Here is a 12,566-nt window from a genome sequence, read left to right as displayed (position 1 = left end):
ATTATTTTTATATTGTTGGCAATAAAACGTACATTTCCCACTGTATTAAATCGTCAAATGGCATTCAGTTCTACTATTTTATTAAACAACGTTTAATTTAATTAAAATATTTCAAGTAGAATGTTGGACGGAAAAATTAAAAAGTTAAAAAGGACTTTTGTATCGAACTATTTTTTAGAAAATCGTGTAATGCATTTATCCTTCAGATCTAGAAAATGTGAAAGTCTGTTCTTGATTTTTTTGTAGTAGTGTTATTAAACGTAAGTAAATTATTTTTTTTATTATTATGTGAAACATAATGTGTAATTAATTAATTAAATGTTAATTATATTTACCCCATTAGTAGTAGCCAACTTATTCAGTCCCACGCAGCAAAAAGTCAAGCATTGATTAAATTTGCAAGCAATCTAACTGCAGTATCAATTTCTTAACTTCTAAATAATTCAATTTCAACCCTCAGCCACTCTTTCCTCTTTATCAAAGCTATTGGAAACTCTATTAAAATTTCACTTGGATAGTTAAGTTTATAATCGATGATTTTCTCCGCAACTGAAGTCACTTATTTTAAAAATGAGAGTTTAATTGAATTGTAAGTTTCAAAACTTTTACGACAGACTAGGTCCAAGAAACTTCCGACTTAGTTCTGATTTAAACAGGATCTATGAGTGAAAGAAATTGAATAAGTTTGTGTTATTTTTTATTTTAACTGTTCGTTGTACCGTTATTGACTGGGCAAATTTGATGAGGTAAATCGCGGTCGATCTAGAGATAAAACCTGCTTCGGGGAGTAGAAAACTAGGTCGAAACGCGAAAAGAAGCAGGGATTCAGTGGAAAAAATAAATCAGGCTCAAATTGCGATTCAGTGGTTGTTTGGAAATGCGCTGACCGAGAAGAGAATATCGGGGCAAAAAGCAACACAAGGTGATATGTTTCAATATGTTTCGTGTTGCTGGTTTTGTAGCGTGGGAGACTTTTATTATTTTTCGAAGAATGAGTCGAATTATTCGAACTCTAATGCCCGTATTATGACCCACTGATCTGATCGCAAAGATGTCAATAATGTTATAATTGAATGCGAAGTATGTTCTCAGGCTTTAAATTATACAAAAAGCAAAATTATAACAAAACACATGACGAAATTGGTTGTCCAAACTTGAAATTTTCGTATTTTTGTAAAGCCAACTCTGCTACTATTTTTTGTCTTAGAACTTCAAAATCATAAACTGCCGTCTTGGGAGTATCATATTTCTCTTTCCTCTAAAATCACTAGAGTCATATGCATTCCAAAGTATTTTAAAAATAAAACAAAAAAATTAGGAAGTTACCCAGTAGTAGGTGAACTGAACTATAATCTTCTAAGCAGTTAAACATTAATTAAATCGCTAATAAAAATGAACACTGTGAGCATTTTGCTGTTGCAATTGGGCAATCCCTATCATGAATTCATTATTTTCCTATATTACAAAGAAAGTTCGAACTAATAATAAATGATTCCTAAGTGGTAATTACCAATTAATCCTTTTGCCAAATATCAAACAATTTTTTTATTATTTAATCTTTATAAATTATATTTCACTGTTTCAAGTTCTGTTAAAGTTTAAAATGTTTTGCGTTAACTTTTAATTCAACAAATATTTCGTCTGTGTGTATATTCGTATGTTTAACAGTGTTTGTTCAGTAATTTGAACAAAAGGCATTGATTACTGAAGATGTTGCAATTTTTCCTAATTTTTTAGCTTGTGTTTATTTATATCTTCACAGGTGTTTATAAGAAGTCATATACTTTATTTAACAATTATTCAGCTAAAATTAGAAAGGAACGCTCAAATAGAAGTAAAAATTTTCGAAATTGACAGCTGTTAATTTGCCTATTTCCTATTTTCTCAATGTGCTGTTTATTCTATGTTTATTGTAAAGTTTCCCTGCTCTAATCAATTTCACTAAGATGCTTTTATCACTTTTTATAGAATTTTTGTTATGGATTGAGGCAGTTTTATAAATTTTGGTCAGAAACGCCCAAATGTTATAGAACTGTAGATGTTAAAAGAAGTTTTTGATTTTGAAATGTATTATTTACAGAATGTATTCATTGGCTGCAATTTATGTTCCCTCTAATTTTATATTCATCACTCTTGGAACATTTTAGTGTCTTCGTAGTGCGAAGAAAAATATGAATGTTTGGAGCTCATTAGTTAAAGTCTTTCGAACTCATATTTCCAAAAAAAAAGATATAAAATTATATCGCGAGGAAATCCCCCTTGAAATCAGAAGAATCGAAATAAACTCCATAAACTGAAATCGAATCTCTAGGCAGATTTTGCGTAGAACTGGATTATGTCCTAATTATTTCTCTAAACGTATGGATAGAGAACATAAAAGTGTCAAAGAGTAATAAATGTTGAACAAAAATTAACAGAAGAGGAGAATTATTGCATTAAGCAACTTTCGAAATTTTACTGGAAACAAATGGTAATAAGTTTTTTGCAAGTTTTTGCAAAATTCTTATTCACATTTAGTTTATTATAACATTATTTTACTCTAGGGATAACGCGCATTTAAACATATTCCAAGCATTATTGTTCCTGCAAAATTATTGTTAAATTCACAGAGCAAGAGGCTGTTTGTTCATCAATCTATCTTTCATCCAAATCCATTCAGGGCATTCCATTGCGTCTATATTCGTTCCATGCTCGTCTACTGCATTTCGATTCACGCTAATTATTTTTAAATAATTCATTCTTGCTGCTCAGGGATCAAAACGTGAATCTCTCAGCTCCAACAAAGTAACAACTACTTGAATTATTCGATGAAATGGACATTACCCTGTGTGTTTGACTGGGAGGACTATTTATAATATTAAAAATATGTGAAGGAAGTCAGAAGAACGAGCGTAAGAAAATTGCAAAACACGCTGAAGGATTAGGAAAACCACCGATGTGCAAGAAGCCTTATCAACGTTGACTATCTGGAATAGTTTTGCTAAATGCTAAAATTCTGGAGTCAGCAGAAGAAACCAAAATGTATTATGATTATTGTTGTTGATTCAATTATCTCAAACTAGAACTGATTATTTGAAAACGACTATTTCACTAACATTATGCTGCATAGCGCACACATTAAGCTGCATTGCACTCTATATAGCGCCGCTATTTAAAGCCATGACTTCGTTCACGTTCCCTAAACTGAGTTAAATGTTTATTTCCGCAAGTTCTTTTATTGTAATATTAGTACGCATATTTATAACTTTTTCTATTACCCTTTCAAGCTGTAAGAAGCAACTTGCTCAAACTTTGATGAAACAGGTCATACGACTGTTAAACTGTTTATTTAATTTTTCGCATGTCGCATGCATTCGGAAGTAAGTAAATCTTTCAATTCAGTGTAAATAATTTTCAATGGTGAGAAAGCTTCCTATGAAATGTTATAGAGTTGGTAAAATCCTGTTGCATGTTTAACAAATAGTTTCCAGAGTGAAGATCTAAATTTTATAAATATCCGGCGATGTATTGTAAGCAGCGTTAGTTTATGTCTAGAACTTGATGGGCAATTATTTAACAATAAATTTAAAAAAGCAACAGAAGGAATAATGCCATTAGGGCTATTTTTATCAGTAATTGACATGGCCTGCACTGAAAAGCCAGAGGTGTTTAATATACATTTAAGCATAGACATTATTTCCCGAAATAAATGTTTACTAAAACGCTTAGTCCGGTGTACTGTATATACGGGTGAAGGCTAATCATTAGTCGGTTTAATTTTAGATTATTGACAAAAAAATATTTAAATCAGATCCTGCCTAGTTAGCACACAGATTAGAACAGAGAAAAAATATCTACTTTTATAATACTGTGTCGTATTTTTGTTAAGTCATACGCAGTATTTAAGGAAAATATAGTTATTCCAGTTTTATCAACACTCAATGAGCACACCTAGATTTCTTTGTAGGCCTTTCCAAACAGCCTGAAAAAAAAACGAAACCTGACTTAGCATGTCTTAAACAAAAGTTCGTGGTAGGTTGGGATAACGAAATAAAAAAATAAAAGATGGCTGTAATCACCAAAAGTTGAACAGTAAGTCCCATAAAATTACGTATTTTAGTGTTTTTCAGACAAAAATTATTCACACGAAAGGTACCAAATTTATGAAATTTTGCAATTTGACCAATTAATGGTGCAATATTTTCGAAGCCAATTTCAACACAAGTACACTTGCACATATGTTTAAAAAATATACAATTTCCGGCCAAATTCCATAAAATAGTTCGCGCGTGTCGGTAGAAGTTATTTTTTATGAATATTTGTATATTCATAATGTATGTATCGGAATATTTTGGAATGGAAAATAATCAAAACACTACCTTAGAATAATGTGAAATTCGGAAATAATTTATGTTTGCAGTAAATGGAAAATTAATACGGCAACTTACATCGAAATTTACAGAACGACCGCTGAATATTTTTAATGTAGTTAAAAATACATCAATTATATTATTTCACATTTCTGTTGGTAACTTGAGAGAACTTTTACTCGCTTTGATCCTCAATGGTTAAGGTTGATCTCATTATGTTAAAGATAAATATTATTTTTCTCCGAAATAGTGAAGCTGCTAAAATTGTTGTAAAACATTTCACTTCTAAACTTTGCGAAGTTTTGAGCAAAAACATACCGATTGTCTACTTTTGTTTTCTTATTAAAAGTTTATGGCTCACCTGAATATTCAAAAACGAATTCCTAAAATTTCTCGTGATACTAAACGCAATCCACAATCACTAGCAACCATTTAAGTATCGCAATTAAACGGCCACAAAATCCAACTGCACAACATTAAACGCATCAGATTTTCCGGAAACAAATCGTCGTTTCTAAATGCCACAAAGTTTTCGCGATCCCCGGAAAATTTGCGCCGTATTGCGGGACCTTCCCGGAAACTTTTCAGCGCTAAACTGCAGACATGAGGGTTGAATTTTCCGTTGATTTGAGACGTTGCGGAAATTGCGCTTGCGCTTTTCCTTTGGTTTATGTGTGTATAACAGTTTTGTTAATCATTTCTGAAATTCACACACAGGCCCCAGGTAACGTGCAGGTTGATGATTTTTAGGAAATATATGTGCGGTTTTCCCTGCAGAAGTTTAGTGGTTTTTTATTTACTCGCCCTAAATTTTGCGCCTTTTTTGTTTCAAACTTTGATAATAAAAGTTTTGAAGGCTTTCTGTCGTGGACAATGCAACATGAATAATTTTTCATTAGCCACCGGAATAGCTTAAGGATAATTATTTGATGCAGTAAAAGTAGGCATTATTTTTTAAAAACCTGTCAACAGTTGCAATATGAAGCAAAACCATGGCACAGACTACAACTAAACTAGTCAGTCGTGATAAGACCAAATTTGTACAGAATAGCTCACGTTGAAGTGGATAAAAGTGATCAATTTTTAGGAATCAATCAACGTTCATTAGAGCAAAGCATTGCTTTCTGTGTTGTGCCAAATTCCATAATTTTGGATACAAGCTTTAATAGAAACTTGATTCTTCAAGTTAATGCCTAACAGTCAGTGGGTATCTATGAGTTTCCGTAAATTAACGCGAATGATATATATACGAAGTTTATATTTTTGAACGGAATTTGAATTTTTTGGGCACTTTCCGAAACTGAAATTGTTTGCTCCATATTTGTATTCGGTTTTCGCTTAATGTTAATGGATCTTTTCTAAAACACTAGGAATTTCCCCTACCCAAGATGTAAACTTTGTATCTGCGATATTATGCAATAAGTATAGAACCTGTTAATCGCAAAGTTAAAAAAATAGTCCTGCAAAATCTCGCGAAATATAAGGTTTCTATCCGTTTATATAAAATAATAATCAAACATCCAGCTTGTTAAATTTCCAGGAAAATTAGGACCCACAGCGCAGATGTTTTGCAAGTAAATGGTCAGCAAAATTCGTTTGCCTATTCATCAGAATTTCAATTCAGTGTTTAGCAAATTATTTCCTGATTTTCACCACCGCATTTTCAATGATCACATATTGCATTTAAATTCAATCTTTGGATGGATTACAAATAATTACTTTTGATCCACATGAAAAATTGCTTTACTGCTGCATTTCAACCGTCCAAATTGAGAAATATAGAGCGAAAAGAGCATTATGTGCAAACAGGCTGGCTTCGATTATTGACATTATTGTTCATTACAAAGCGTATTAAATTTAATTGTGATTATATTGTGTATTTGGTTCGCATATTGGAAATGGGGCATTATTTGAAAAAAAATGTTCCACTACTTAAAGTTGGCAAATTAATGAAGGATATCCGCAACATTTTCTCCAAGACCGTAAATGACACAGTGGAAATGGTGTTTACGGAACAAGCCCGTAAATCTTTGTAAGTTGGCTTTAATAAACTGAAATAGACGTATAATTTAACTTTTCGTAATCCAACTTCGAAAGTTCTTTGTTCTTTTCAACTATGTCATGAGATTAATTTGCGATAGAAAGTTATGAAGTGGGATTTCGTTTCAGGATACTGACGGATAAAAGCTCTTGCAGTTGAGTTTGAAAAATTCGACTGCAATTTAATTTATCTGCATTTTTCTTTAGCACAATAAGAACATTTTAAAGGGTTTCAATTTTAAATGAAATATACATGTGCGCTGATCAGGCTTGACCAACTACATTTTCGAATAGAAGTGGTTCAAGGTTCAATGATGATGATTCTAGCCCACAATGAACAACAACCAAGTAGCTTCTAAGGAATCACTCGTGGATTTTTGGACTCACTCAAGTGCGCAATTTCTCAACTTAGACCAAACGTAGACCTCGTCACTAAAGATGATTTTTGTTGAAATAAACCAATCAGCAACGGGTCTCCATTGCGCGTAGACTTCCGGATCTTGCTATTGAGCTAATTTAACTTTGTGCGCAAGTTGACGTGGATGGGCTTTTCTCAACATTTCCATATATCTACTGCTGCTACATTTTAAGTCAAACCATCATGATAAACGCGTGCTTTGCGTTAGCGTCATTGAAGGGCCCAGTCTGCTTAAAAATTTCCATTAATTTTCTCACAGTGGCTTCATTTGGAGCATTCGATGGCCCCATTCCGGTAGGCATTTTGCAAGCTGTGGCTGCAAAACTTTCACAACTTTAATTTAAAAAAAAACCGAGATGAGAATTAGATATTTGCATTCTTGGCCTCAATTTTACTAAACGCCTTTCTCAGTCTATTAACCATCTGCCATTTTTCTGGAATTTATCAAATATAAATCTACAAATGCGACGATCGTTTGAAAATAACGGCTAATAATGTTCAAACATGTTATGTGAAATTGTCTAGCTATTTCTTTAATTAGTTTTGCCGTCAGTTATTAAATCCTATTTTGCCGAGATATACAGAATTAATCTAGTAAACTTTAATATTTTCGCCGTATTTTAATGAACTATGAGATGATGATGGTGAGCTCAAATTCATCAATTTTTTTTTGCGTTTTTGTGGTTGATTTATTATGAATTAAATTTCCCCCGATAATTATATATTTACCAAAATATTACAGAGAAAAAAATGGAAATATTCCATTTTTAACATCTAGCAATAATCCATCTTATAAATAACTGCCTTAGACGTCCGAGATAGGACAATATTAGGGTCTCGTACAAGGGACAATATAGACTTAAGTTCATAGAAAAAAGTTCGACATAAAGGTATAGGACAATGATTGATGAAAATGCGTATTTTCTTTAGGAAAATTTAACATTGTAGAAGTGAGTGTATGTTTAGTTTTCACATTGGCTCATGGATAAACAGTTTTCTTCACATTTCATAAGTTTTTGCTCACAAAATAATGCAATCAATTTATAACAACTTGTGGGTGAAGACAAATATTTTAGATGTATTAGTCACAAATTCATGGAGATATTTTAAAAACATCGGTTTATTCAACCACAACAGTACAAATCAATTTATATTATTAATTTTACTCAATATAAATTTAATTCGACACTGCAATTCGTGTTTATGAAACAACGACAAACCTGTGTTCCAAAACTTAGGCATGCCTTGTTTTCCATCATAAATGAGCACACAAAACGTATATGTACCTTCTAAAACAAATACTGGTTACAACTTCTAAGCTGAATTGACGAACAGACGGAATAAAACAATTTTATTCATAAAATATTTTAATCCACTTTGAACAACATTGTGCTGAAATTTGTTCATTAATAATATATTGTATTTCTGCTTTAACAAATAAATTTAAATAAAAAACTATTTAAAGTTTGAATAGCTTTAGACGTTTCCCACCACACATCCGTTATAAATAATTAACGTTTCGAACATATAAGCGATTAGTAAAATCGGAAATTAAAATGTTTAATTTAGCTGTTCCAGACGCAGCTTGAAATAATTGAAGCAAATCGTAGCAAAATTATATTTCCCTGATGGGCACGTAAGAACTCCTTTTTTTTCACTTCCCTACTAATAATCGGGAATTAGCAGCGAACTGAATATTACACACCAAAATCCCGCTTTGTAGTTCGAGCTGAAACTCACATTCGAGCAAAAACTTTATTCCCTCTATAATTCACAATTCTAATTGTTCAACTCGAACAACGGACTAATTTTTCATAATACTGTATGCGCTGAAAATAATGAAAATAAATTTGAACAAGGATTAAATTTTAGCGGCATATGTGTTTACAGAAGTTTGGCTGCAACCGGTTGACTGTCTGAACAATGCGGCTTCATAATAATATGCTTTGCGCTGGCAAAACAGAACTTCGGCGAATAATAATTCGAAGATCAGTATAATGAAGTGTAATTACTTTAATACTTACTCGGCGAAACTGGTTATTTATCGGTCATGGTTGCGGTAATTTGGTTTTCGTGCATATTTGTCTTTTTTGAATGGCCGTCTGTTAATTGTCAGCCTTTTCTACATGCAGCTCATATCGAATATTACTTATTGACTTTTATTTTGAAAAAAAAAATATTAATTTGTGAGTTTTGCAACGCAAATATTTAATTGCCAAATCGTGTATTTTTAGTGCTGTTTGGTGAGGTTGATGAGGATTGAACTTACAAATCAATGTTCTGCTATTTAACCTCTTTTACAAAGAATTAACACTTTAAATGTTTGGCAATTCATTATTTCCTTAACCCTGACAAGTACACATGTAGAATAATTTCGATTGGAAATATTTAATACATCGGTATGTATAGAGTTTTGAAAATAGCGTTTGACAAACAATAATTAAAACAACTACCCATTTTGTGGAGAAATCGTTAATTGGATAATAGAAGAACAACAGAAATTACGAATATTTTTCGGAATTTCATCTTTGCCATTAAGACTTGTGTTGAAATGGGCGGGCACTTCAATATACCAAACCATAGTCAGTCCATTTGGACTGACTAAAATACTGGAGAATTTATAATTGAGTGAATTTTTGTGCGGTTGGTACGAGGGTTTTCGAAAAGTAAACCGAGGGGCCCATTATTGCTAATGGAACTCTATAACTGAGAGATGATTTCCAACGTTTGTTTAATTAATTACAAGATTTCACAAAATTGTATATGAGGTTTCAATAGGACAGTGCAATAACAAGGACAATACCACATATTAACGTAGTCAATCAATCTTTTTAATGTAAAAAACACTTAATAAACAAATAATTTGTCGACGAACAGACGTGCATTGGCCATCGAAATCATACGATTTAATACCATTCGATTTCTTCATATAGGAAATTTGGGATGGCCAGATTATAAGAATAACCCCCAACGTTCAGCACCTTAAAAACACTAGGGTCAAGCAAATATCCGTAACTTTTTCTTAGCCAAAATTAGAAGGTCTCGTTTTAATCTGTGTGTTCTTATTCTTCATGGAAAATATTGCAAGACATTTTTCTTTCCAGGTAAGCATTTAGACCATCTTGTGTTCACTCAGTTTTACAATTTACCTGCTAATGATAAGTATGCAAATGAAACTGTACTAGCAAATCAAAGTAAGTAAAAATAAACATACACAGACGGGAAAAGCTTTAGGTCAAACAAGAAATCCCACCGATCTGCGATTGTCGCGTTTATTTTGTGCTTTTATGATAAAAGTTGCATGCTCATTTTCTGTTTTCAACAAATTTTAACAGCCGTTCCCTGTACGAGTTGGATGGGTCATTCGTTGCTGCAAATTCTTGTTTCACCATATCCTTTTGGTTCACCTTTCCACCTTCTCAAGGAATAAACGATTGGATCATTTTCTCCGAAAATTAAATATCCGGGTTGTATATATATTGTTTGGCTGATCCTTTTGTGGTGACTTTTTCTTTAATATTAAAATTTTATAAATTTCTGCAAGCACGCCAAACGTATAATACCTACGACGTTCGAAAATTGATATAAAGGATAATCGAACTAGATTTTTTTAAATTGGAATTTACTTACTAAAGGTGTGAAAGACGGCTGCGTCCAATGGCCAGTGCGGTTCTGCTTATACCCTGAAGAAATTGGTCGATGTAAGCAATAATAATCGCAATGCAGATGATACTGTTTTTTTGGTGGATAATATCGAAGAGCGGTCGATTACGTTCACGAAATTATAGATGATCGACTTGCAACTGACGCTCAGTAGAAACCAAACGCACAGTGCTTAGTAAAGGGAAAATTCAAGATATCAAAGTAGAAATATGAACCAGGTTTAGCGAAAGAAAATGTAGCTACCAATATTTATAATGGATATTCTGGAAAAAACGAGAAAAGATCACATTTTGAGATTAAAATTTGTTGCGATATCTCCAAATTATAAAGGTTTTAAGTAAGGACAACTTAAGCATCTGTAGCTCGCAATGTGCTTTCTCTGCGTTATCTTATTGTGTGGACGGTGAATACTGGAAACCCTCAAAAATTTTCTATTTTCTAGGAATTCATTTAGAGGCAAAGATTGGCCAAAGCGAAATTATTGAGTATATTGAATAAAAATTTGAAATTTTCAACAACTTAACAAAAGTTTTCTGCTGTCTTTCGAAATGACAACGAACGCGCTTCGAGATGCCTATCAAAAACTGAGATTCATGAGTTGAAATACCAGAAACTTGACACAAAATTATTGAAGAAGGAAATAGATGCTCCCATCACATGAGGCTGGGTGGCAAGCATCAGTAGAGGGCGACCAAAAATTGTTTTTATGAAATAACGGCAAACCAAATATTTTCTGGGCTGATTTAGGGAATGGTGGAAATAAAACCAGGCTCATAATTTATTGAAAGCTTTATGTTTAGACGTTGAAATATTTCTTGATACATAGATTAAATACTTCGTATTTCACATTGAGTTGAATAAATAATAAACATCGTTTGCCTCGCTCGTTTCTTGCCATTTGGACAACACTTAAAATAGTAAAAACCACTAAACTATTCTTAATGCAAAACGAGCAACGCAAATGATTATTAACTATAAAGCTACAACTAAATTATACATCGGTAATTTAAATAATTCATTTTATACAAATAATCAGGTAACCTTAACTTACAATAAAATCGATTTATAAAAATAACAGCTTTAACAAAAACACATAAGCAATAAAAATATAATCGTAAGTTATCGTTACTTACAACATGAATTTTTTTATTAAAATAAGTACTCTTTCTCTACTTATTAACTCCGAGTTTTGTTGCACATTTTAAATACTACCTATTACCCTAATTTATTACTTAAAAGCAGTTCAATACTCATACGAAAGCAACAAATCTCGAAGCGTCAACATTTAAAATAGCTTCTATACAAACATGATTACTGAATGAAAAATTGCACAATAAAATAGGTATTTTAATGCTACCTAGACTAAGTTTAGTGTAAAGTTTAAAGTGTCCATCGAGATTTCAGTCAAACATAGATTTCAACTAGCACAGTTGCTAAATTAGCAACAACTTTATAATAATTTTTTCAAGTGCTTGACAAAAACGTTTTGTTTAAAATGGAATTTTTGTTCGGACACCAACAAGTTGCGTGGACAAGTTTTTGGTAACTTAGTGGTAAAAAGCTTATGTACCTGGAAGTTCATACTGGCAACTTTAAACTTACGGCAAGCAAAAATTAGTTTGCGTAAATATATAGCACTTAAAGCTATAGCTTCACCTATAATTCATAGCTTCGAGTAAAATCGTCGATTTAAATAATTCTTCTCCATATTTCCAGGCTATAAACCTTAACCTAAATAAATGACTTTCAATAATATTCATAATAATTCTTGTTCGAGCACGTAAAGTATTTCGTCAATAGTCGGGAGTATTTTCTGGTAACTTCTGAATTATCGCTAATAGTGTATTTGGGTTTTCGTTTAGTCAGTCCTTTAATGTTTGCTATCTTTTTCAAGGTCTTTGAGTAGTTCTTTCATTTCCTCAGATAATAGGTGCTGATCCGTTATTTTTCTGCAAATTAAATCTCGTTAATTTCGCCAAAAACTTTAGAGTCCAAATATACCAACAAAAAGTGCAAAATGAAATCGCGTTTTAATGTAAAAATTAGTTTTAACAAACAATTTTCAAAATTGTTTGAAATACCTTATTATTTAAAAT

General features: G+C 32.1%; 2 protein-coding genes across 2 annotated transcripts in view; both read right to left on the bottom strand.

The window, feature by feature from the left end:
• The window catches only part of LOC109546387, a 111,852-nt gene extending 106,904 nt beyond the window's left edge, over positions 1-4,948 (bottom strand). The window contains exon 1 of the mRNA XM_048669205.1: positions 4,711-4,948. The gene's annotated coding sequence lies outside the window, so the exon portion shown is untranslated. The remainder of the gene's footprint in view (positions 1-4,710) is intronic.
• Positions 4,949-11,244: 6,296 nt separating this feature from the next.
• Positions 11,245-12,566, bottom strand: part of LOC109535952 — a 41,274-nt gene continuing 39,952 nt past the window's right edge. The window contains exon 8 of the mRNA XM_048669225.1: positions 11,245-12,419. Within this exon, the coding sequence (XP_048525182.1) occupies positions 12,341-12,419 (79 nt within the window). The 3' untranslated portion in view covers positions 11,245-12,340. The remainder of the gene's footprint in view (positions 12,420-12,566) is intronic.

This window comes from Dendroctonus ponderosae, unplaced genomic scaffold (assembly GCF_020466585.1).
Source record: "Dendroctonus ponderosae isolate FM_Combo_2020 unplaced genomic scaffold, Dpon_F_20191213v2 Dpon_F_20191213_8, whole genome shotgun sequence".
NCBI classification, from domain to species: Eukaryota; Metazoa; Arthropoda; class Insecta; order Coleoptera; family Curculionidae; genus Dendroctonus; species Dendroctonus ponderosae.
Note: the sequence above shows the minus strand (reverse complement) of the source record. Positions and strands in the feature narration are given on the sequence as shown.